Source organism: Ambystoma mexicanum, chromosome 1p (genome assembly GCF_040938575.1).
Source record: "Ambystoma mexicanum isolate Mex_15411 chromosome 1p, UKY_AmexF1_1, whole genome shotgun sequence".
Lineage (NCBI taxonomy): Eukaryota > Metazoa > Chordata > Amphibia > Caudata > Ambystomatidae > Ambystoma > Ambystoma mexicanum.
The window spans coordinates 1,296,631,485-1,296,658,655 of record NC_090921.1 but is presented as its reverse complement, the minus strand read 5'-3'; the positions used below and the strand labels follow the sequence as shown (position 1 = coordinate 1,296,658,655).

Here is a 27,171-nt window from a genome sequence, read left to right as displayed (position 1 = left end):
AAGAGGTTGGGCTGAGAGCCCTGGGCCTTGACAGCGCCATTCTGATAGACATTAAGGATGCACCTAGAGGATGAGAAGCATGCCAAGAGTACTGGCCATCTGGTGCCACCATTAATGGGCGATGAAGAGAAAGGGGAGAGGACAGAGACCATGTGGGAAGTCCAGAGAGGGAGCGACATTGAGGATGTCTGTGACAGTCTGCCTGGAAGAAGCATTGACGTAGGTGTCAGCGACGGGCAGGCCTGGATTGGAGACAAGGAGATCTTATTTGAACTTTTCCCTTCCAGGCGTCGAGAGAGAGGTAGGATAGGTGATAGAGTAGCAGTTCGGGTAAATAGGGGAGCTGCAGAGAACAGTGGAGGGAGAGAGCAGAGAGATGGAAAGGGGGCGAGAGAGAGAGACAGAGAAACTGAAATGCACACAGAAACTGCACAATGCACGACAAACAGCCGAGACCCCAACTAACAGATCTGCAGGTCTGTTGGAGAACCGGAAGCCCTGGGAGAAGGTGGAGGTGGAGGACCGTATTAAATTCAAGGTGGCGTGTCTGGTTTATAAATGTTACCACAAACTCGCACCCAGATACCTGAACACGAGAATCCACCAGTATTACCCTACCAGAGACCTCCGTTCAGGAGACAAACTCCTGCTATGTGTCCCTCAGACAAAATACACCTCTAAAGGAGACGGGAGGTTCTCCGTGTTCGGCCCCAAGCTGTGAAATCAGCTGCCTTTTGGCATTCGTTCATGCACTACACTGGCAACGTTCAGAAAGGAATTAAAAACATTCCTATTCAAATGAACTTGAGTAACCATGGTGACCCTAAGCCTCCACAGCTAAACATATAACATATAGTTAACATCTGCACCCGAATGCAATTGCTTGCTTGGTGCGTGTAAGAAATGAACCAAAATCAAAAATCAAAATCAAGATACAGCAAAGTTGAAGATCTGGAACGTTTGTCAATTGGAAATGTGGTAGAGTCTTGCTTCCAAAGAGTCCTGACCCCCGCAGCAGAGGGACTGCTGTGGATGAGTATCTCAAATAATTGACCACTTCAGGACCCAGCGGTAGAAACACACAAGGGTAGTTTGAGGTAAACAAGGCTCTATTACGGCAACACAATCCAGGGAAGTGCAGCCTTCTTCTTAGTGCATTCTGGTGCCCAGGAATTTGAACATTCAGCCAACAACAAACCAGGTGACCAAAAGGAAGGAAGAACAATCAGCATTCCAGATGATGGAGACATTCGAGCCAGCAATGGAAGTAGTAGTATGGAAGATTTGAGGGAAGATGAGGCAACCCAGCAAAGAAGATCTCGTGGACAAGGAAAGGGTGGCACGGCCACAATAAACTGTCACGCAGTGAGAATGGCATTGGAGGCAACCCAGAATGGATTTAGGAGAAAATGGGGCACTATGTTGGGGTCTCAAAACCTTTCCAGACGATGGCACATACCTAGAGCAATGTGGGAGGACCTGGCGAAGTGGTGGTGAATAGCTGCAAATCAGTACCAGGATGGAATGCTTGACTTCCCCACCGAAGTTGAGTCAGTAGGAGGATTCAGGATTGACTACTACCAGGAGAAAATGCAAACGGGACATTCCCAAACCACTACACCGAGCCAGTATGGCCAGAAGAGGGCTTAAACATCATCACTAGTTGGAAACCCTTCTTTAAGGTTGGCAGATCTGCTTCTAAATAACAGGACGGGAGAAGTAAAGGAGAGAGAAAGAGCAAGGAATGGACAGCATTAAGTAACACTGGTAAAATGGGCTGGCCAAAGCCAATCCTCCAATCACTATGTTGGGCTAGTGCGGAAGGAGTCAGAAGGCCAACCATGCTGGTTGGTCATCAAGACTGCCACTCATCCCATACCTCTTCACAGGATTTGAGAGGGAGAGCACAGGGCCCTACACTGGTGTAGACCAGATAGGACCAATATAGAAGCTATCCTGTCGGCTCACAAAGAGTCCAAATGGCCAGAAAGGCCATGTTAGGCCTACCTCGTGGTTGCCAGGAATAAAGGAAACCCTAACATACAAAATGTACGAGAGCAGGCTATACTAGAAAAAAAACGTGGTCCCCCCATGGCTATCGAAAAGGTACATTGGGCTACCAATGTGGTAAAATGGGTGGGATTAATGGTGAATTCAAAGGTAGCGTACAGCTGACACTAGTCTGAAACTTAAAACCAAAGTAGGCTAATACAATCACCCTAGGGAAAACATGGAGTGCCGGGGAGGCACCCCTGAGATTGGATGCCTTATGGACGACTCACGATCCTATAACTTAAGTAAAGGAAAAAGTTGCCATGGCAGAGGGACTTGAGAAGTGCAACTGACCACCAAATAAAGGAGTGAGAAAGCAAAATGTTGCCGCAACAACCCAAGCGTTACCCTCTGCCTAACATCCTCATGAAGTAACTGCAAAATTCTCCAGCACAATCTGAAGTGTCTGGTGCTTTTGGCTGGTATCTGAGAGTGTGCGGTTCTGACAGCTAGGCTTGTCAGAAGGTTGCAGTGAGGTCTTGGTTGAGGTGAGAGCCTTCCACAAGTGACCTACAAGCTAAAATGGAACCACTTTTGCAGATGGTGGCATTCTGCTGGTCTGAACTGTACTCGGGACCTCGCACAGAAGCTGGTTTTGTCATGTGCTGGACCTCATTGCTCTTCATTGCATGTCCACTTATCATCTATTTCATACTGTTACTGTACCAAGAGGGAGAGACAACCCTCTGTTCTATGACTTACCAAAGCAGTTCCTCCTGGGGCTGTTGTGTCTATGTCCATTTGTTTCTATGTTGGAGTTGAGCGCAGTGCTTACCATACTCATGAAAACCACCTTTTGAGCCATTGTACAGATCGAAACTTTAGAACCATCTTGAAAGACACATTTCATTGTGCTCTCACCTCAGCACTACATATGAGCAACATTCCAATACTTTCAGCCAAGGGATCTAGCATCACCTTCCACCATAGGATTTTTCTAAATATGCAACCTCGTTATATTAAATAGTGCTTTCAAAATTCCACATCAACCAGACAATCTTTACTAACCTTCTTCAGCGAACCTTTTTCACCATTTAAACGGACATTGCATACATTAGACATCACAATGACGCTTTGCTATCATGAGGACAGATTGGCAATCCTTGGTTGTTCAGATCAATTATGTGTGGTCTTCTGTAACTCAAATCCAAACTCTGCATTGTCAGAGTGATTCTTTACTGCATCAAATCTGTTATAAAGTGGATAATATAACAATCCAAGGACTCCTTAACATGCATTTGATCAGAGATAGAGAGGGTTGTTGCTAGATCTAGAAAAGATCTGGGGCCTCACTAATGTCAGAAACGTCGGGACTTTGGGCTAGCTATCCTTTTGGTTGCAGCTCCTGAACCTCTATCTGGGGCTACAATCAAAAGATCCGGGGCTATAGCAACATCCTAGCAACGCATCTGGAGGCAGAGCAGCGATGGCTGCCTTCGGTAGCTAGATCTAGGTCATCTGTCAAGTGGCAACATGGAGATTTCTGCACCCATTTACGAAACACTGCTGACTGCAAGTGGATGCCAGCGCCGACCTGGCAGTGGGCCAAGCAATGTTTCAACATCTCTTCCACTAGAGTTGAGGGATTGTTTTTTCTTTTGCCTCTTCCACCTGCCCTCTTTGTATAGTACTGTTAACATATTGTAAACATGTGAATCTATGAACGATCCAATGATGGATAAGGAAAATACTGCCTCCCTGTAACTACAGTTCTTTGGCGTTTATCTTGCCTAGATTTTCATCCACCTCCCTCCCCTTCGAGACAAGAGTGGTTGGCAAATGAACCCAAATGAGGACAGCCTACAAAATTTTACTTTTTATAAATTGGTATGGCAAAATGCATGCTGAGAAAATTCCAGATTGATGATAGGACATATGCTGAATATGTGAATCTAAGAAAAATACCAACATTGGAGAACTATAGTTACAATAACCTTTTTTTTATCCATTGTGTGCTTGCACCATCAGCGCCATGTACGGTGAATGCATTCCCCAACACCTCCTGCCAGTCCGTTTCCTATCAGTTTTTTGTCCTGGGAGTTCAATTCCCCCATCAGCTCCTCATCCTGGAAGTACATTCCTTATCTGCTCCATGTCATGAGTGCAATCGTCAGGGTCTGCCACACTCCTTGAGACTAAACAAAATTTCCCATTGGACCAGGCAGTGGCATTCTGACATAGGATACCGGCACACTGTGCGGTAACGGAAACAAATCTCTGTCTCGCCACTGTGCTTCTCAAAACTCTATGTAGCCTGTGTAGCGTCTTTCCTGTGTGTTTCCCTGCGGCAACGTCTGACACCGGATTTCTGAAGGTGACGACGGAAAGACAATACAAGATGGAGGAGGCACTCCGTTAACTGGGGCAGGGTCCTCCTCCTCCCTCCCTCCTACGTAGGGGGAGGGATGAGTCCAAGAGTGCCAAAGCGCTTGGAAAGTCCGCGAAAGGGCAACAAAAGAAAAGGGCGGCCAAGCCCCATATAAGCGGCGGGCGCCGGCTGCCTGCACAGGACTTCCAGCCGGCAGCAGAAGGACGCCCGCTAACGCCAAAAAGAATTTTCATTTCCCACCCATCCTACAGAAGGAACAGCTACGGCGAGGCCTGGCCATCGACGTCGTAGGACGGCGAGGCAGTGTTTTGGCAACCAGTGACAAGAGACGGACTCTGAATGAGCCATGGGAAAGCTGGAAGGGTCTTTGCTCTTCTCGGACCAGCGCCCCTTAGAAGCCTAAGCGGCGGGGGCGCCTGGTGGTAGCAATGAGGGCTCTGCTTACACCGAAGAAACGGTGCTCTCCCAGCCCAGGAACACCTACAGGGGCAGGGTGGTCTCAGGCATGAAGAGTTGGGAGAGTTGGGCCTACTGTGGACCTTGTTGGAAAAGGGGGAAGCAGGTTTTGGACACAGAGCAGTTGCCGCACCTTCGGAACTATTTTCACAATTGTGTGCTGTGTTTTCTATGATGTGTGAAAATAAATCTGTGTCCTGTTTATGCCAAAAAGAAGAAATGACTCATTCTGCACCTTACTGGTGGGGAGAAGACAGGGGCTGAGATGAATGAGCAAGAGTAACCTATTTTGGTATAAGAATGGTCAAATGCCCAGGTTATGGTTTTGGACTTCTTCCCGTTTTTTACTGATTCGGTTTTGACGCTCGGATTACCTACTGGTGCCTTTTGGTATTCGGACTTCCTTCTGTTACTTGGATTCCACATTTTGCCTGCCAATTGTACTTGCTACGCCTAGACATCTTCTGGATCATTCTTGGTATTGTATGGTTTTGCCATTTGAATTTGCTTCTAGTCTATTGAACTGAGCTCTGACGCCTGGTAGTTTGTCACTTCTCTGGGGCCTTTGACTTTGTTTTCTGTGGAAATCTGACTCCTCCAGTTCTGACTTTTTTGTTTTCTGTTGAGTTGACTTATGTCTCTTACCCCTGCTTTGGAGTATTTTTGACCCTTACCTTGGAGAGTGCTTTTGTTAGATGCCTCTTTATGCATTCATATCGTCCTTGTGCCATCGTGTAAGGCCGTTCGTATTTTTGTTTTTTCCTTTTTTGTTGGAAACAGGTCCCCTGGCCTATGGGCTGTTTTCTTGCCATTCCCTGGTGTGCGACACCCCCTTATACTCCCAGGTAAGGAGTTCTCTCCCTTTATTCCTGGACGATATCATTTGTTATCTAACCATTTTTCTTTTCTTTTGCAGCTCCAGTAAGACTGCCTTTTTTTCCGACAATCCCACCCCACAGGTGTTTTATACTTTCACTGTGTGTGTAGTTGGGAGGAAGGTCCGTTACCTCCTAAAAGCCCACATTTGTACCAGACATTTTGACAGCAATCCCCATCAGCTCCATGTCCTCGGAGTGCAATCCCCATCCGCCTTATGTCCTCGGAGTGCAATCCCCATCCGCTCCATGTCCTGGGAGTACAATCCCCATCAGCCCCATGTCCTGGGAGTGCAATCCCCATCAGCCCCATGTCCTGGGAGTGCAATCCCCATCAGCCCCATGTCCTGGGAGTGCAATCCCCATCAGCCCCATGTCCTGGTAGTGCAATCCCCATCATCCCCATGTCCTGGGAGTGCAATCCCCATCATCCCCATGTCCTGGGAGTGCAATCCCCATCATCCCCATGTCCTGGGAGTGCAATCCCCATCCGCTCCATGTCCTGGGAGTGCAATCCCCATCAGCCCCATGGAGTGCAATCCCCATCAGCCCCATGTCCTGGGAGTGCAATCCCCATCAGCCCCATGTCCTGGGAGTGCAATCCCCATCAGCTCCATGTCCTGGGAGTGCATTCCCCATCAGCTCTTTGTCTTGAGAGTTCATACGCCATCAGTTCCTCGTTCTGTAGTGCGTCACCTGTCTGCACCTCAATCTGAGAGTGCGTGTCCTCACAGCTCCTCATCCAGGGAGTGCTTGCCTCAGCAGCATCTCTTCTATAGTCTGTCCCCCCTGTGAGCTTCACTTCCGATAAATGCACAACCTTTGTGCTTCCCTTACAATGAGTAAAGGTGCAGCTAGCCCCCTTCTCTTGTGGTTGAAAGCGTAGAATAGTGTAAATTGCCTCTCCAGGAAATGGTGCATCTTATATCCAGCACGATTGCCATGCCTCTTGCACTGAACGTATTCATTATGTGCATTGGCTCCCGGGCCTACATTTAGTGCTAGTGGTGCCTTCATTTACACCCTTAGAAGTCCAAAATGTTTTGCTGACAGAAGCCCCCCGTTTTCTTTTGGAATTGAGATGGTGACGCTAAGTTTACAATTCCTGCCACCAAGCAGGCCCAATTCCGCAATTTTCCTCCCTTCTTCAGTGCCTTGACAGTTTCTGGACCGATTCCATTTTTCCAGGAGAAAAGGAGAACCTGAACAGTGTCTCTGAGCTGCATTCATAGCCATAATACCTGTACCTTTACTTTTGGGTTGAATTGAAGTGGCAGTTGTGGAGGATAGTAAGAGGTCTATCAGGTAGGGTGAATTTCTGAGAGCCATAACCAGTGTCTTTCAAATGGCCATGCCCAGGATTAATCATTTTGCCAGTTTCCTGCCCACATTGAAAGCTCTCCTTGCTTCCCGTAGTGAATTCTTACTATCCACTTTGCCTTGTGAGCTGCGACCCTGCAGATCATGTATAATTCGTCATGCCGTGAGGGTAGCTCAGGGGAAACGCTTGTGTCTTGGAAGCAAAACAACACATAGCAATACTGGTTTGAAACCCGTGTTGTGCTTAGAAACTGGTCTCTGGTATTAAGCATGTCATAAAAGAATAATTATAATTCGATCACTGGGTCCTATCGTACTTGATTTAAGTGATCCAGTCTGCCTAGAGTAGTGCCAAGAGGAAGATTTTGCCATGACTATTACAACTCTGTGTGTTAACTTATTTAATTTACTTAGTTTTATTACGTGCAAACACCAAGAGATTTTGCTTCTTGGTGCTCTTGGACAATGCTTAACAATTACAATAATAAATACTTGAAAAATAAAACCTAAGATCCAGGTTATAACATTGTCCCCCAGCCTGTTCTCCACTTTCCTCTCAGGCATTAACGATTTAGTAACTGTAATCACACTTTGCTCTTGTATATATATGTATCTCTGTAAAATTGTAAATATATATATATATATATACCTACCTCATCTATGACAAATGTAACTAAGCTATAAGTAATCTTGTCACGATGTGCGCCCAGCTACCTAAGGGTTTGGGTGCCCTACAAATAAACAAACTAGCTTTTTTCCCGAGAAAATAACTGTCTTTCTTGTTTAAATGTATGTTCCATGTGAAATAATTTTCATAGGTCTGAATTCAAAAACATGGCAGCAATTACTACCAGATATTGCCCTGCCCACCCACTTGTCTGATTGGAGACATTTGCCAGCACGTTTGTTTTATGAACTCTCAAGAACACTAACCTAATTTCTGATTGAAAGTGTGGAGCTTTGCCTCAGTAATAGGGAACATCATGTGCAGGTGTGGAGGATGAAGGCGATGCAAGCGCTCCATCATATGGTATCCGATTACAGCTTGATCTGTCGCATAGTAGTGAGGCAGTCTAACTTCTATCTCTCTCAAACGTGGCATGATCATGTGTATGTAAACCCCAGAGGAGAGTTTGGCACCGTCTGAATTTATTCAGGCTTTTCTTGGTCAATCACATGTTCATGAGTGCATGACTTCAGCATAGACAAAGCCAACGTAGTCATAGTTGTTTGCTTGGGTCCCTGTATCTACCTGATCTCAAATGTTACGTGATTACTGTCCTGCTATCATCCTACCTGTTTATTTTTCACTATCTTGGGCCTCCTTCTGTCGTTGCCCGATGCTGTTTTTTCTCTTTCCATCATCTCTTGTCATTTCCTTTTTCCCTCGCAGCTGCTGCTGGAGCACTTGGAGTGTCTGGTGTCCCGACACGAGCGCTCTCTGAGGATGACAGTGGTGAAGAGGCAGGCCCAGTCTCCGGCTGGAGTCTCCAGCGAGGTGGAGGTCCTGAAAGCCCTCAAATCCCTTTTTGAGCACCACAAGGCTCTGGATGAGAAGGTAATTCTGGGCAGATGCTTTCAGCTTAAGAAGAGTTCACATGACCACGGGAGAGTGACCACTAAACCACTGAAGCTTTGGTGAACCGAAGAGCTCCTCTTTGAGCCAGAGAATTTGAGGCACAGAGGAGTCTCTCCTGGGTCGGAGTAAAAGAGAATCCCGTCTGTTTGAGACAGAGATTTTGAAGACCTGTACCTCTCCCTCCGTGTGAGTTGGAAAGGACTCTGGGGGCGGGGGAGTGGGGACATGGTCCAGTTAATTGTTAGATGAATAGAACCCAGGGAGAAATCCCGTCGGTGGGTTTCAAGCCTGCAAGGGAGTGGGTGTGATCAGGGTGCAGGAGTGCATTGCTACTAGAAATTTAGAAGCTGTTTTTTTTTTTTTTTTTTTTTAGAATTGCACCACTTGGGGAGAAAAGAAAATTGGATTGGCTCCCTACCACGTTGATTAGGAGGTGCTGCATTGTCAGTTTCGCTACATAATTTGCTGCATTATTCTCTCACACTATGCCATTGTATGTACAAAAATAATGTTTTCGCAGATTATCATATATTATTGGGTGACCCTAGCACAGAGATTTACTCGGTTGGTTAGTACTAAAGTTTTAGTTGATAGATTTTTTTAAAATAAGAGAAGTTGAGGACTGTTGGGTCAGTAGGTCCGCTTTAGAAGGGGATTCCCATTTTCCACCTCTACTCTCCTTTATAAGATAACAATGCCCCACCAGAAATATTTAGAGAATCTCAGGCTAACCTTTGGAAATCCTTGACTCGTCATTAGGTGGAGTGTTTGTTCACAGCAGATGAACAACTAAGCTATTCATTTGGAATTTGATGGACCACACTCTGAGTTTAATAAGTGTTTGCAGATGCGAGATTATTTTGCCAAGTCACACTGTTCGTCATCTCGTCTACCCCTTTCACAACTAATTTCTTTGTGCTATGAAAGTCCATTTACCCCTCTATACTCTGCAGCTGATGACAAAATGCAAAGGGTATAGAAAAGCAGATACTTATAGGGGTTAATGGCTCCATATGTCTATCTATAAAGAGAGATACTGGAATCTCTCAGATTTAGAGTTCTGTCCCATCTTACATTCATAGTGGACAATGTTTTCAAAACAGTAAAACTAGAGCTAACCATTGTTCTTCAATGTATTGACTATAATGATAGATATTGCTTACAATAATCAGACCCACTGTGGAGAGTTTATTTGCCCAATAATGGTAGTTCAATTTTTTCAGATTGCAATATCATGACGTTCAAATCAAATCCCTGGTGCATCTTTGCATGCCGATTATTTGATTACTGTCAATTTTAAGAGTATATCCCTTGACTATGCTCGTGTTAGGTGTTTTCTACAGTGTGGTATTTTTTTTTAAATGACAGTATATTGGATGAGATGTAACATTTGGGAAATGTTCACTAGAAGTTTGGTTAACTTCTATTTTCGATCTGCTTAACTGTATATGGTTGTCCACCCTTATTGTATTATGCTTTGTGACAGGGCCAACGTTGTAGCTCTGACAGGGGGAGCCCACCACCCCAACCCGACCATGATGTCCGAGTGCAGGCAGGCCCTCTCCCCACCCCATCTTACTTGCACAGATTGCGGCCTCCATGCCGCAACAGGACCCAGAGAGACCGACAGCCCTTCCGCCAGCAGCAGCGTCCGAGCTACAGGACAAAAGGAGAAGCAGAGTGTATCCTGACGCAGGGTCCAGAGAGCGGCACAACACCAGCTGCCCAACGCCAGAGGACAGGCAAAGGAATGAACAGAGCCAAGTGGTGCTGCATCAACTACAACACTGGCGTGGCTCCAGCAGACTGTCTACTGAAGCCCACACACAGGGAGCCTCCACTAGCTCACCAGGGAATTTTTTATTCTTAAATTAAGGCCTTGACAAAGGCCTTTATCCACTACCCCACCAGGGATGCAATTATTATATTAAAAGGCCCCATATAATCGGGGCGATTTTACGTCGGGAGCCAACATAGCGGATCGTGCTTGAGCTCCGTACCAAGTGGGGACATTTTGGTATCCTCCTGCGGCATGCGTGGACGAATTGACATTATAAATGATAAACATTTATAGGCTGGATGCCAGGGAACACTTGGCGACGCTCCCGAGAAGAAACGATGCCTCAGCGCCGGATACAGGGGTGTTGGTAGGTATGCAAAAGATCTGCGACTACTCTTATGTCGGGACTCGGGGCTAGCTAGCCTTTTGGATGGCGCCCCTGAGCTTCTATCAGGTGCTACAACCAAAAGATCAGGGCTATAGCCCCTTCAGCCACCCTCTAGCAACACCTCTGGCTGGAGAAACTGCACTTACGATTTGGGCCCTCGGTGCGATTGAGGACCGGTGGGAGAGCCGGACAAGGAAGCCCCGCCCGGGCGCCCAACGGAGACGCCAGAGCGTACTTTGCCCGACAAGCTCTCTGGGAATGTAACATAGGGAGACTTCACCACTTGGGTCGGCAAAGCGAATAGGGAAGAACGCCTGACTGCCCGGGTAAGCCGCCGCCGCAAGGAAACCACACTGTCGGAGCGGCACAAACCCCCAGGAGGATACAGGGATACTGGTAGCACCTAGCCTGTGGATAAACAAAGTGTACTCTGTTTACATGCGAGCACCACTTCATAAACAGTACAATCCAAGCCCTAGTGAGCAGGCCTAAAACCATTTTGCACTAAAATCATCTGACCTAGTGACCCTCCCAACCGTGGCATAACGCATTTGCATGCCCACCAGCTGCCTGCGTAGTTTGCACCAAGGGAAAGTGCCTAACTTGGACCCCCTGCCAGGCGCGGTGCCATAAAGGCGTTCAATCAAATACACATATAGCAGGACTGTGCTCATCCGGAACCCCCAGAAGATGCAGAATACAGGACAAGGAAGCCATGACAAAGGACTCAGGGTGCAAGAAGGGGGTACAATCGACTGGTTCACTAAGCCCAACCCAAAGCCTTTAGAGATGGCTGACAAAGCACCCCGCAACCTAACACTAGCTGGAGGACCCCAGGCTTCGGCACACATCGACCTGCAGAGTGTGATGTACTCCGTGCAGCGTGGCTTTGCCTCAATAAACGACGAGCTGGACAGCATAACGGCTAACGTCCCAACAATCCGGTCCCAACTAGAGAAGGAAACCCAGCGCATAACTGAGACCGAAAACCATATCAGTATTGCTGAAGACACTGTGGCATCGCTGCAAGGTCGGTGCTGCCCCTGACCAAGGTCACGCAGAAACAATTTGCGCATTAAAGGGGTTCCGGAGGATGCGCTCAACGGCATTATGGAGAAGGCCGTAGAGAACCTGCTGATAGAACTGCTGGGCGACCACAGGTAGTCTCCATGTTGTGTCTTGACTGTCGTGTAGCCGAAGAGTCCTCTGTCCACAAGTGCCGCACAGAGAGAATCAAAGTCACTCTCTGTACAGCCTTTGAGGCCACAGGTGGGAGATGTTCTTCCGGAACTGCGGTACTCGTGGAACCCCGAACCACTGTAAAGGAAACACCGGTTAAGTGTCAAGCCAAAACAGAACCAACAACCAATCAACAAGTAAGTGGAACGGTCTTACCAAAAGGAGTCTGTGGAGTAGCGGTTGTACCTATGGGGGAGGTTTCCGAGACCCAGCAAGGCTGGTCCTCTCACTGTGTAGCGATCCCGGCAACGTTGCAAGTGCCGGGCCCACCTGATGCCAGAATCCGCACAAGAAAGGCGGAACATAGTAGGAGTCTGTGAAGCAGTCTGTGGTCGTAACGATGATCCAAAAGTAAGTACCAGAGCCAAGGGTTATCCGCTGCTAGTCCGTGAAACAAATCTGAGGTCAAGATCCAAAAAGGTGAGACAGAAGGTAAGTAGCGCCATACAGGAATCCGAGGAAACGGCTGTGAAGCACCGAAGCACCGCGATACAGCCGTTTTAAATACTGGCGCTGCTATTTCCTCCCGGTCACATGACCCGCGACCGCATCACGTGAGTGTAGTCCAGAAACACGTGAGCGGAAGGTGGCGGTCATGTGACGTGGAAGAAGCCGGTCTAGCAGCTGCCACGGAAGACGCCAAAGGGGCAGACGTCTCCGCGGGCAAACAGCATGCCGACCCAAGCTTTGTGGCAATCGGCGCTTTGGCAACTCTGGCGAAGAGAGAACCTGTGAGACCCGGAACCGGGCAAGAGGGTGAGGGGTGTTTGGGGGTCCCATTCCTCATCCCCGTGCCCCTGAGGGACGAGTGGAGTGCGTGACACTCCACTCTTCACGATCAAACAAGCACATAGAGCACTGACCTCAAAGCCCAAACCAGGCAATTATCCGAGACCAATAATAGCCTGCTTGATGAACTACCGTGTAAGAGACCTGGCACTACGAGCTGCCCGCGAGGAACTTAAGGTGGGCTCAAGTATCGTGCACATTTTCCCAGACTACACAGCAGCGGTTTAATATGAGTGGCACACATTTCTAGGAATTAAAAAAAAACTGCTCTCGGAGCGCAACACTGCATATGCTATGTTTTTTTCCAGTGAGGCTGCGCATTCATCACAATAACAAAACCTACTTTTTCACATTCCGGGAGGAAGCAACGGCATTCATAGTAGCACAGATCCCGCTGCCACCAGGATGAGGCACGCCCGTGACTTGACAGGCGCCACCACCAGCCAGTCTGGATCTGGCTATAATGGGCTAATGGAATCTATCAATGGTTATCGCCACGTGCCAATCAAGCAATGCCTGACTACGGGTGCCTGACCTGCTCCCCACTCGCTGCAGTAACTGTCGCCCCTGGTACGAGTGCTATTATTATGTGGGACAGTTTTGTTGGGGTGTTCGGGGGGAGGGATGCGCATAGTCAAGTTCGGGGGGCTATGAGGGAGGGGAGGACGGGGCAGGTAAGGGTGTTGGAAGAAAAATGTGTAAACTACACATGGTGCTGGATATGAAGTTAGGAAATACGCAGGTGGACATATTGGCAGTAATGGGTATGACAATTGACACTGGTTGATGCATAACGGAGAAAGGAGCTCAGCCATCAACTGCTGAGTTGGAACATCAGAGGTTTGGGATCCCAGATAAAAGCATGCAAGATTATTGCATACAAAATAGACTTGGCGCGAAGATACTGTATTTACAAGAGACTCCTATGCTCAATCACCAAGCAAGCCCCCTGGCCCCGGTATGGGGGGGGATCATAGATACTACACATTGTTTTCATCTATGGCACGCAGACTAATGATATTGATACACCACTCATTCCAGTTTCTCAAGGCTGCAAGCGATGAGCAGGGTTGGTTCGTGATTTTAATGGTAAATTGAGTGGACATGAGGTGCTGTTAATCAATGTGTATGGACCTAATATAGATGGTCCCGAATTTTATAACAACATATTCAGTAGATGTACAAACTACTTGACTGCCTCTGTGATATGTGGGGGGGGGACTTCAATACAGTACTGGACCTGCAGCTAGATCGCACTTCCACAACGACTAGAACTCTCACTGGTACCGCATGCTCCATTTTTACACACGTTGAGGACCTGTGGCTTGAAGATGTGTGGGGAGCTTTAAATCTAGCCAGCCTGGGACTAAACTTGCGACTCGACAGTAGACAACATACATTCACACATAGACATGTGGTTTGTCACTTGCGCTTTACTGAATTGGGTTGTAGGGTGCCAGATACTACCACAAACATTATCGGATCATTCACCGGTCCTATTAACCGCATTACATCCCACCCTGGATAAACTGGTTGCGGCTCACTGGAGCGCAGCAGGTGCACTGATACTGGGGGACCTTCGTGTCTCGGGAAGCTTCATTACGTTGGATATGATTAAGGGACACAAAGGGGTCAAACCACTACAACGATTCCAGTATCAATGGATCAGCACAGCGGTTGCACCCAACAGGCTGGCGTTCCCACTGGAGCCTGATTCACAACCGTGCCTCACATATATCCTGTCACAAGAAGTCGGGAAGAAATCCATGTCAGCCCTATATAGATTGGCCCAAACAGCCACAGCACGGCAGAGAATAGATATTACAGGCAGATGGGAAGGGGATCTGGGAATTACCTTCTCGGAGGCACACTGGATACTGATTTGTAGACTCCAGATATAGACTGATACAGTTCAAAGTCCTTAACAGAACGTACTATACAACGGCAGGCCTTTCAAAGCTGTTCCCTACTGTAGAAAGTAATTTCCACAAATGTGGGGACACAAACGGCCATCTATTACATATGCTGTGCAGCTATCCTGTACTGACTGGCTACTGGAGGGCAGTGTGCCTCACACTCGAAGAAATAGCAGGACAGTCCCTGTCATTTACTGCAACTGATTGTATGCTAGGCTATGTTGGGAAGATGAACATGTTGAAGTGTAAATTTGTCAATTTGGGGATCCTGCTGTTTAAGTACGTGCAACTGTGATTGGGAGAATAGGAGTAACTATTGGCATAACATTAGAGAGAGATTACAAGAAGAATATTAAGAGGCAAGGAAGTAGAGTGAGAGGAAGGAGAGAAGAGCAGATAACAGAGGTAGATGGGGAGTTGGAGGTACAAGCGATATTAACAGAAGAAGAAAAGAAGAAAGAGCATAGGGTGCAGGTGGAAAGGCAGAATGAGAGATCAGAGGGACAGTGACGTGGTGGGAGGAGAAAATCTAGAGACCAATATAGCGACGGGTCAGGTACAAGCGGGTGACAGAGAAGTGAGAGTGAAACACCCACTATTAGCCTAAGTCAGAAACAGACATGTGTTACCTTTGACTAGCAATAACATCCTGATAAGAACGGTTGGGTTAGGGGGGGGTGGGGAAGATTGGTGAAGTCGAGCGAGAGGGACGACCCCCGTGCCAATTCCCCAAGAACTCAACCAGGCCTCAGAACGACCGGAGCACTCTTTGCCCAAGCTGTTTGTAAAATCCCAAAGAAACACCCTTGACTTCAGATACGAGTCAGCGTGGATCTTTGCCGCGGGCTTCCCTGTCATGGTTTGCAACAGTTGTCAATAAACGCACATTTTAAAATGCATTGACAGTCACACTGAGCATAATCTCTGTTACAGTTTCACTGTTGGGTGAAAAGACTGAGCTTCATAACCCTTTTGGCAGGCACCCTATGCACATTTGGGAATTTGACAAGGCATTTAGGATGTGTTTTAGGATTGTTTTGGAAGACAGTTGCAATCTTGAAAACGTTTTGGCAGGCCGCCAACAGCACATCACTGCTCTCTTGCACTTTTCCAGCTTCTTCCCACTAACCCTCCCCTCCCTTCCTCTTACAGAGCCGCCAGAGCGCCAGGGGACCACTCCGGTGGTGATAGTGTGCGGTACAAATGTCCTTTAACATTAACACAACTTATCGGATTTAGACAGTGTCATGGATAGCTTCAATAACACAGAGGCGCTCCCGTTTTCTCCTCTCCCTGATCGCACTACTCCTTCCACCTCACCCTCTACTCTCTCACCTCTCCCTTCTCTCCTGCCCTCTCATACCCTCTCGTGTTCTTCCTCTCTTCTATCTCTCCCCTTCTGTCCCATTGATGATCTCATCCATTCACTAAACCCTCTTCCCCACTCGCCACACCCCTCTCATTACCCCTCTTCTCCACCCCTCTCTCCTACCCACTCCTCACTCACCCTCTTAACTCCTCTCCACTAATTCCTCTCTTCTGCACTTGCGGTGCCCCTCTCTTCTGCACTCGCGGCGCCCCTCTCTTCTGCACTTGCCGCACCCCTCTCCACTCGCCACACACCCCTCCTGTCACCACACCTCACTCCTCTCGCCACACCACTCTCTTCACCTTTCTCCTCTCCACTCATACACAATCCCCTATCTACACCTCGGTGTGCTAATCTCACTGCACTCTCTCTTCTAACTATCCCCCTTCCTGTTTCACTCCGCCCTCCCCACTATTTCTACTACAGCCTTGCACTCCCTCCAATCATCCTATCATGTACACTTGATCAATCTCTAATATCCCCTACACTTTTCTCTTTCACACCCACCTTTTACAACCCGGTCACCACACCATATTCAACTGGTACGACTCTCGCACAGCATTTCATAATTTATAACTCTATCTTTGTCTGCAATTGCCGTCACTGTGGAGCTCAGGTGTCCTACCCTACAGACTGGAGTCTGGTACCCGTATGGTGTCTTGGATGCAAATTGCCTCTATATAGTGATTGGCAAGGGTAGGTTGAGGTTTGTGAGGGGCACTGACCTGGCACTACGAGGATGTGTGGTTACTTTATTCTGAGGAAGCCTCTTGTGATTGTGGCGTGGGATGATCGGTGCGGCGTATGCTAGGACTCTGGTATTGGGTTCCTGTCGCCCCCAGTGTGGGGTGGACAATGCCCATCCAACAGAGACCAGCCTGAGTGCCGTTGTGAGGAATATAGTTACAATGAAATCTAGGTAGGTGCAGGTTGTGTGTGAGAAAGGGGATTCCAAATATGCACACCTTACAGAGTGCTTTGCACTAGTGCATTACATTTGACACGTGTGTGGTGGCCAGTGCATCCCCTGCAGAGAGTATGAGTTAATTGAAGTTCCTTAATGTGAACGGTCAGGACCGCTCAAAATCGGGTATCGATAGGTGAATGTGAGTTGTACCTCTACAGGGGTGTGTACCTGAACATGATGGTGTGTGTGACGTGAGTGTGTATGCATTATACTGTGAGAAGCTTGTATGTTGTATTGGCTGCTTGGTAAGAGCTTTACTTGCATTGAGACTTTCTCGAGCCCTAGGAGCGGAAAGCAAGTAGTTAAGGATGCAGTCCAACAAAGTCCCAGTTCCGGCTGTCTCAAGCACAGTGAATAAATGATTGGGTACTCCCTAATTTTTGTTAACGGGGGGACAATCTGTTGGTGAGGGAGGGTCTAGGCATATATTGAGAACGAGTAACAGATTGACTATCCATCTCTAAATGTCTTGTATGTACAACAGAATGGGGTGTGGAGGGGCTTCCTTATTGATAGATAGAACCAACACCTGGCCGAGGACAATTATTTGAGCACTAGGTTTTTCATACAAAATACATTTCTCTTTAATAATTCTTCATTAAAAACATGTAAAAAAATTCAACATTGGATCTAATGATCACCATTCATACCATTCATACAATAACGGGGTAAATCAAAATTTAAATCTTCTTTAAGCATAACATTTGGTCATATATGCATGGATGACATAAGAGAAATACATTAGATTTCCCTTTTCTATCGACATATGTCTCGGCCTTTTGAAGTGTACCACCTTTGTCTGGGGTGGTCACTAATTGTAGTGTTGGGCCATCTTCAGGACATAGATTAGTGATTCTGGAAAATTAGTTTTGTTCCCCATTAATAGATTCAATGATCTGTTGTCCATATGCTGTAATTTTGGGACATCTGAGCTTAAAATACTGGGTGTTCAATAGTAGCATCCAGTATCTAGTTCCAGAGATGAAAGTATCAGGCTCTAGGTCCTTGTATGGGACTATTTAATTAGGTGAAAAAACACCCTTATACGTCCATTGAGTTGGAAGGGCACTTCGCAGATAGTTGCTACAGTGATGTCTGTTGGTTTTTTCGTGGAATATCTTAGTGGCCTGTGCTGCCCAAGGAGTCCATGGGCCTCCTGAACCCTAATCGGGTGTCCATTAATGTTTGGGGACGGTGCTTCTTTCGTTCGGTTATGGGCTCTTCAGGAAATAAAATACAGGTATCTCCCCTCTCCAGCCTTCTTCCATGGACTGCAGTTGCCTACTTAGGTTAAAAGATGGCAGTGCGGTGATCCCAGGTAACTTTGGGGAAAGATCTGTTTACTGGACAACCTGGTCTCCGTACTGCACTTATCTGGGCCAAATAAATCCCAATACGCTGGGATATCCAACCATGCTGGAAATGGTGTTAGTGTTTGTGTGTAATGCAGGAGGACGTGAGGGGTGAAGAGGGAGTGCTCTGTATTGAACTTCATTACTGGGAAGCAAATGCCCTGTGTGGCAGGAAACTCAAGAATACTGCAGAAGTTGGAAATTGAGAAAAGGAAAATGTTTAGGGGCGCCTCTTTAAGGCGGTGAGCTGCCTGCCTTATGGGGGAGGTTTTGGCAGACCTTGTCAGTGGCTGTGCTCTTAGTGATGTTTTGTCAGATGGGGAGACTGATTTTGTGATCCTTTAAGGCATTTTCACTAAGTGAATAAACTGCATTGATAGGAAGGGGTTGGCAGGCTTTAATTAGATGCATATCCAAATATGTGGGGGAGAGTAATGTCTGGGAGCGGGGCGCTTTTACCCACATCTCCTTGGTCTTGTTGCAGGTTCGGGAGCGGTTACGTGTGGCATTGGAAAGGGTGGCTGCACTAGAAGAAAACCTGGAAATGTCAAGCCAAGAGGTACAGTGGGCATGCTTAATTCACATTTCGGCCCTTGGTGTGGAAGAGAATATATTGTGCTTGATTTTCGCTGCTTATGGGTGTGCTTCTCAGCATCACAGTCTTGTATACGCACCGATTGGTGTGCACTTGCATGTTCCACAGTGTGGTCTGAGCACTCGGTGTATGACTATCTAGTTTCCACCCAATGCTCTAGACAAGCCAGGCACATGCCATGTTACTCCCAAAATCCAATCCCAATACTCCTAACAAAGAAAAATAAGACTTAACGTGTACACATGACCTTTCATGCCACCTTTTTCTGCTCGTGATGTGTTCAAACCTATGGCATGAGCAGCACCGTCTTCAACGAGGACCTCAACTATAGTGCTATGATGTCAAAAAGACTTACATAGTAAACCATGTTCATGTATGTGTGTGAATTTCTAGCTGAAAAGAATGTTTGCGTTACAGGTCAAAATCTCCTTTTTATTTAAAGTAAAATGTATTTTTACTTGCTTAAAACTAAGCCGGTTGGAAATGGATGTTTGACTCCTACCCTGTCAAAATATGCAGCAACACTCTTGGCTCAATACTTACCTGTATCCCTGTGTGTAACTCCGTTCCAATTTATTTTTGTTTGTGCATGTTAGTCTGGTCTCTTCACTGACTTCTGTGTGTGCTTGTATATTTGGCAGTGCAGTTTGATGTCTGTGTTTTTTTTAATGAAATCTAGTAATATCACTGTTTTTGGGTGTGCTTTTCTATTGATGCATTTCATCACTGTTTTATGTACCTTTCAGTCCCTCTCCCTGCGTGAACAGCTAGCGAGGAGGAGGTCTGGTATCGATGACTCCAATAAAGATGGTGATTCCCAAAGCTGTGTAAGAAGAAAGCTCTTTTTCAGTTTCAGATTTGGAAGTGGATAGAGCTTCGTAACTCTTCCCAGAGCTAGATGTACTGGTTCACCTATCTGAGCGCTGGTTCTTCTCTTTTCCTAGTTAAGCATTCTCAGCCGCGCAGCCCTGTAACGTGCATGCCCAGCCCTCTTCCTCTGCTGATTCTTTGAAAAACACATTGGTGCCCGGCTAGGGGAAGTCGGTCACACCACTACCACGCATTCCCTTATGTTTAAGTTGCGTGCCACCACACATTTTTATTCTTTTCTCCTACCAATTAAGCACTGGATTCAGTGTCTCATCTGCTTTTTTTACCCATATTGGTGCGGTGGAAGACTCCTGCTCTGATGGGAGGGAAGCAAGTTATTTACTTGTAATTCCATTACTTTTACGTCGCGTCCACTTTGCGACAATGTTTTGGATGCCATCTGCATGAATGGGATGTGAGTGCTCCAGTGCTTGCACAGCTTACATTTGAGAAAAATCCATAGTGGGACATTCCTGTGCAATCCCTTCCCTCTTCCATGCCACTTACCAATTGCAGGTGCTTTTTCTCTGTTGTGACAGGACAGAAGCACTATTTATGCTCAGCGCGGTTCACAGCGTGAACATAATTTGCTTCCAGACTAATATACCTATGCCCCACACGAACGAGGGAAAATGCTGCTTATGCTTCATGTGTGGTTTTTACCACACACATCTTCTCACACACTCTGTCTTTAATGCCCATGCCCTGACGACACCAGGCCCCTCTGCTCCTTGTGTTGTGTACTGTCATTTCTCAGATGTCTTTCAGGTTCTGAGTGAATGTGCAGACGGAGTCCTCCAGTGACCTTCGAGTCCTTTGTGAGCAATGATGGCTCACTCCGTGGCCTGGCAACTGCAAATCTGCGTGCAGGTCCTCCAGGTTTCTGCACACCATCAGATGGAAGCCCAAAAGTGTCTTCAAAACCTTTGCTAAGGTGCCCGCTGGGCATAATGCTGGATGTCTGCCCGGAGTGCCCACTACTTATCCAGGAACTATCCCATGGGGTGAGGAAACGTCCAGGGATAAACTGGCTGGAACAACCAGGGCTTTTCTGAGGATCAATTGGGATCTATCAAGCCATGCTTTAAGTCCAGTCCCAGAAACATGTTTGATGTGTTTTGGTCTAAAAATATGACACCATCTTATAAGCGCAGTGCTTTTCCTCACATCTGAATGAGGGTTCGCCTTCCTCTGGTTACTGTGGCCTCAACTTCATACTGCTGCATTTTAAGGACTATGAGAATGCAGGCACTGTCCCAGGCTCTGTATAACGTGACCCCTTAATAGTTCTTGTTCTTCTCGGGAGTCCCTATTACACACAGTCTGTGGGCAGATCCAAGTTCACCTCCTACTCAATCCCATGTGGGGTTCATTGGTCCATTTTATGGTTCTCTAGATCTAGAAACAACACGTGCAACACTATCAAGCAGAACAAAACAAGACATATGGAACTCAGGTTTTACCTTGCCTTTATAATATGTGAAGTGGTTTCTAGGCACAATGCAAAGAGCTTGGTTCTTTACCACCCCATAATCAATGCTGTATCAGATCCCTTAATGTGTGTCCGCTCCACAAAGATATACTCCATATCACGAAACACAATATTTCCTTACTGCTCCAGCACCATCCTTGTGACCTAGATCAAGGAGTGAGATTTCTTTCTTTCTTGTCAATGGCATCAATTTAATACTTTAAAGAATATCATTCAAGTGATGATCGCAGAAGCTCCATTCATTTAAACACAAGTTTTATAAAACACTGAAGCTTTGTTTTTGATACTAATGACCACAGTTGCAATCTACATTGGAAAAGTAGCAGTAACTCCAGTGAATGCTGCACCTCGGATAACAGTAGCACTACTGACCGCCTCTCTCTACAGCCCCTTCAAATGGCAAAAAAAGGACATGTGACCAATCCGTACAGGCGGATATGGTGCTCCACTGCCAATAGAGGAAACACAAAGCACTCTTTAAGAACCTTCAGCAGACCAATACTCAGAGGACGAAGAAGCATTACTATCATCTACAAAAGCAATCCGTGATTGCATGGCTGGTGTGGTGCAATTTTTGTAGCTTAAAATCCCTGCTCCACCTCCACTCGAAACCTAGTTCTACAGCTGTCCTACATGCAAAATGAGTTGAAACAGACCCAACACAGTGGGAGAAGCCCCTATATGGTAGCTCAAAGAAAAAGGGAATTGGAAGAAAAATATGGACCCTTACAAGAGAAGACCTGTTTGGCTACTAAACCACCAGCTCATCTTTGCTAGTGACTGCTTCATTTGCACAGTTCAAAACACTACCATCATAGAATTAATCCTATTTTGGCAATGATGGGGGAAAATTTAGTTGGATAATTCCTTCACTTGAGACAATGGAATCCTTGCTGCATGCATTTTGTGATTGTGGAAAGATAGTGCATATTCTGCTAAAGACCTTTCACCAGAAAAGTGGGAACAATTGCACCTGAGCCTTTAGGGTGCTAAACAAGTCTCATTGGGCCTATTTTATTTGACATAAAATCATGTTGCCGCTTATGGGGTGCATGTCTTCAACTGGATTTTCAGCACCAGGCTTGACTGAGAGGCACTAGATTATTCAAGAGAAAATGAAAAGGATCCAGAGTTGGAATCCTCCCGTCCCCTGCACACTATCTAGATCTGCCAATGTGGCGGTTGGTCATCAATTTAGAATAATCAAAACCAGTTTTTCATTAATACATTATTTCAATGTGCCAGCTCAATCAAGAGTACATACAGATATTCTAAAACAAAGACCTTTAATCTTGAAGAAATATATAAGCAAAGCACATCCAATAGTCCAATGTCAATGGTCGACGCGTTACGAGGTATTTCCTTTTCATCACAGGCCTAACAGGACTGTTGATAGATGTCATACATAAAGAAAAAAACAAGATGACTTATGTTATAACTCATCCATGAGCGTTTGAGCATTCACCTTCAAAGTATAGCAAATCAATCAGGCAAACATCACGCATTCCATTTACTAACAGCATATTGAGAATTATTTCATATGGCACCCTATATGTGGAGAGGCATTCAAAAAGGCAATTGTTTGTAGGTTACATAGGTACATCATATCTGAGATAACTGTTTCATATAGCTAACCTCGGTCCATAAGTGAATAAGTGAAAGTGCCTAGGAACATAGGTTGCCTCTCCCTCTCCTTATCCACCCTGGTACCTTCACTTGACGTGAACAAGGCTTTCCGTCAGGAAGGATTTTCTTCCTCTCGTCGCTTTCTCAGGTCCAGTGCAGAGTCGCTCTCGGCGTCTCATTATGTCTGCATGCTCGGTGTAGGTGTGCCAATGGGAGGTTTCGTACCTCCAATTCCTTCTGGATTCTGCATTGTTGATTGGGCCACAGGCCCACCATGGCTTTCCCATGGTCACCCCCCATGTAAGACGGTCTCCAGGACTCTATCCTGATGGTTTGCCCACTGTTTGTTACGCCGGACCTCTGGCTTCCTTCTCTGGTGTTCTCTCACTCGCGGGGTGCCGGGCCTCTGCAGGTTTACACTTCTCCCCGCCTTACCCCCCAAGATGGGACTACGTTCGAGGGCTTCCTCTGCATATCGCTTTCTCGCTTTCGTCTCGGTCGGTTTGTCGCTGCTGCATACAAGTACCCGTTCAAAGGGGCGTTCTCTTTTCCTTCTGGTGTCGTATTTGATCCAGCATTACCAATGGAGAGTTTGGCACATTACTTGTTGTTACAGGCAATCTCATATAAGCAGATAGTGGTGCTTGCATAGGCAGTTCCATTTTGGAATGAGAGTCCTTATACCCTAGTCACTCCCATTGAGGTCCCATTTGCCCAGACCCATCGGGAGGGTTTTTGCTAAGCAGGCTTTAATCGCCCTATCCTCACAGGGGGTGGCTGCCGCCTGGGGAGAAGGACTGAATACTCTCAATTTGTCATATAATCCAACCATGGATAGCCACGCCGGAACAGTCATGACATCACTCTGGTATCTAGGACTCACTGCCCAGTCCAAACCAGTTCTCGGGCACACAAAGGCCTCTTCGCGGGCTCTGGCCAGAGCCTCGGAGGATCATGAATACGCCCTTCCAATGCTTGGGATAAAGGTGGACAACAAAGCCAGCAAGCTAAAAAGGCATTGCTTAAACATGGAGGTTAACCATTACATACAGTTAACTGGACAAATGGCTACCCTGCATTAAAAAATAAAGGTGCACAGAAGTGCACCCAAAACCCAAATAGTGTGGCAATGGGGTAGCACCGCCACCTTCCTTCGATGCTCTTCTGATAAAGGGATGAATGACCTTTAAGTAAAAAGAAAGGGGGGTAAGGGGTCTCTGGCACTACTATCCTCAAGTGAGGTAGTACTGCTGCACAGTAGACATCAATGGGGGACAGGATGCCTGTGCACTGGTAGCCTTAATGAGTAACCACTGGTCAAAAGGAAATGAGTTAATTTAGTGAATGAGAATGAAGAAGACCTCACTAACAAAAAAATTGTCAGGATCACAAAATCGGTCCACAGATATGCCAGGTTCCCGTTTGAAAGATATGGCAAAGCTGCAAAAAGAAAACTATTTCTTATCAGTGCTCAACTGAAGAGAAACTGTGAGGAAGCTCTGCTGATCCCCAGCAATTTTTCAAGAACTGTTCTGACTGCAAAGCTATGTGTGGTATCTGCTGACAGGGAGCATAGAATCAGGTCCCTTGCCATGACTCAGCAGGCTCAGCCAAGTCGCAAGCACTTGCGGATGCCTTGCTGCCAAGAATCCTTGCTGACCCTTGGCTGCACAGACCCGATAAGGCAGAACCACCAAACGTCGAGCGTGCTGTCATCTGAAAGAGCCAAAGGCCTGTAGGCACAGCATGAAGCGAAGAGCTAAGCTACAACCAGAAAGTAGCCCAAGGATAATGTCAGGACTCCTAGGAGTCCATCTCTACCAAAACTGCCTCTGCTGGACAGCATCTGTGTTTCCGGTACCAGAGCTGCACCTTCAACAATGACGTTCAGCAGATCCTCTTCTCTTTGGCCCAGAGCATCACCAGTGGCCCCCCAGCAGTCCTTTTTTGCTCGAAGATCTTCAGCGTCTCCATAACCATTGTAGTTGGCACCTCACATTGATAGGACCTGAGTGCAAACAGCCAGCATTCGGAAATCACTGAAGACGTCTCTGGGCGATGTTCCATCTACCTAGTCTGCGTTTGGAAAGTCACTTGAGTGAACCCGAAGCAAAGTCATGTCTTTGGGTCCTATGCGTACTAATTGAAATTGCACAGCATCTAGATTGTAAAGCGTATCCGTCTCTCCTATATTTCCTCTGAGATATGCTCTCTTGATTGAGCCAGTACGTCCACTGGTAATCCTGAACTGTCGAACCTGGTATACTGCAGTCCCCACTCACCTTTGACATCTTGAGTCTAACAAGTTGTGTCAAAACTCCCAAAGAAGTTCAGAGGTAAATTACTGACATATATAAAGACCAAAAACCCACTTCCCTTTTGAGATTTAAAGCATGGTTTTATGATGCCTCTTTTCTGAAATTTCTTTATGCAAAGTCATTGCTGTAATCTGTATTCTTGTCGACCATGCTCCCCTTGTAAGAATTAGCCTTGATAGCTGTGGTTGAGCAATCACTTAGTGATCCTAGGAAATCTTATGGATTGTTTGCTTGGGATTGGGAGTTTTCCCCCCACACTTTGAACATAGGGCTGGGATATGTTCCCATACTTTTTATTTGAGTGCTTGGGTCAGTGGTTGAATGCTTATGATGCACAGCCAACACTCCTTTACACAGCCTCTAGTAAACCATATGCTTTGAGCAATACAGTGAGTAAATGATTTGAGGTGTGTGAAGCATGGCAATCATATTTTAACATAGTAGCACACAGCTTATGTCTACTCATTCTAAACTGCATAGTAATTGGCAGCAGCGATACCTTTTTTCACCTTCCCACGTTCTTATTCTCAGACTTTGCTGCAACAGAACTCTTTGGGGTCCAAACATAGGTTTGCAAGAATGGCATGTGAAAAAAAGGCTGGGCAGCAGACCTAGACTTAGGCCTATCCTTGGTGGCCTCCATCACCTGTCCGATGCCACTGTGAAAATGGCTTCCTTGGAAGGGGCCATGCCTGAGTACAACACCTACCATACCCATTGGCCCATAGAATGGAATGCATCTCTGCCAAACTCCAGTAGTTACGTAGCAAGGGGGGGGGGGTCTTGTGGCAGAGGTCCAATGGAACCTCCATAGCATAATATGCCCAGCTGCATGCAGGAAAGCCCATGAACCAAGACTGCCCTGACAAGAGTTGAGGGTCCTGAGGCACTGAACTTGACCAGTGCACTGGCAACCAAAAGTGGCCCTGGAAATGTTTTTCAAAGTGGCCCCATAGTGCACCATGTGAGCGATGTAGAGAACAAGACCAATTACTTCTAAGCATCTCAAGAACATGTGGAAAAATGTGTCCAAATGGTGCATTTGAAAGTATATTTGTCCCTATGTAGGGATTCCAAATTTGCTAAACATGTTTTGAAGGGATATGAGCTGAGATGAAAGTAACGGTATGGAGTGATTGGAAAAGAGGTTAGGAGGAGCAGAACACCAGGGTACCGACAAGGAAAAGAGGTACATGGAATAGAGGCAGACCGGGAAACCACTGCAAGCCATGTTCAAGAAACATTTGTGTGGAGAATCCTGTGTACCACAAAGTCAGTGGGTGGGTTGGAAAGAGAGGGCAGAGGCAATTGTGTGAAGTGACTGGAGAATCGCTTCATTGGCTTTGGGTCAGTTCGCTGATTCTTTTAAAGTCTTGTGCCTGATACACAATAGGCCAGGGCAGAGCCCCCGAAACATTTATTTATGCAAAAATCTCAAGATACTCCCCTTCAAGAGTGCTGATATCTGCCGATACAGAGCTTCTGATCATACCCAGGGTGCTCTGCCCTACACGTGGCAGATAACTTTTAGCAATTTGGGTCACTAATCAATGGAACTGTACCCCCTCGCTCAGATCCTACGCTTTAACCCTACCATCTGAGGGTAGGAGTGCTGCTCAAAATACATCTTTTTAAAGTTCATTTGTTGGTTCCTCTATTCTTTCTTCGCTGTAGTGATCGCCAGCTTTAAGACGTACCCAGACTCACTTTGTGCTCTATATAAATGATTACGCTTGCTCTCTGTCAAGCTAATGACATCTCTTTTCAGGAGCCACCAGTATCTTGAGTCCTGGCTAGGGCAGGGTACATTGCAGCACTTTTTCTGGAGACATGTACAAAAGAGTTCCCAAAAGTTACGG

At 46.6% G+C, this 27,171-nt stretch overlaps 1 protein-coding gene across 7 annotated transcripts in view; it reads left to right on the top strand.

Annotated features, from left to right (window-relative positions):
* PPFIA3 (PTPRF interacting protein alpha 3) overlaps nucleotides 1–27,171 on the top strand; it is an 841,741-nt gene that overhangs the window by 281,353 nt on the left and 533,217 nt on the right. For 6 of the 7 annotated variants that reach the window (XM_069605757.1, XM_069605735.1, XM_069605716.1 and 3 more), the window contains exons 4-6: nucleotides 8,426–8,590; nucleotides 18,896–18,970; nucleotides 19,753–19,833. In XM_069605757.1, the coding sequence (XP_069461858.1) occupies nucleotides 8,426–8,590; nucleotides 18,896–18,970; nucleotides 19,753–19,833 (321 nt within the window). The remainder of the gene's footprint in view (nucleotides 1–8,425; nucleotides 8,591–18,895; nucleotides 18,971–19,752; nucleotides 19,834–27,171) is intronic. The other variant, XM_069605740.1, reaches the window with a different exon arrangement.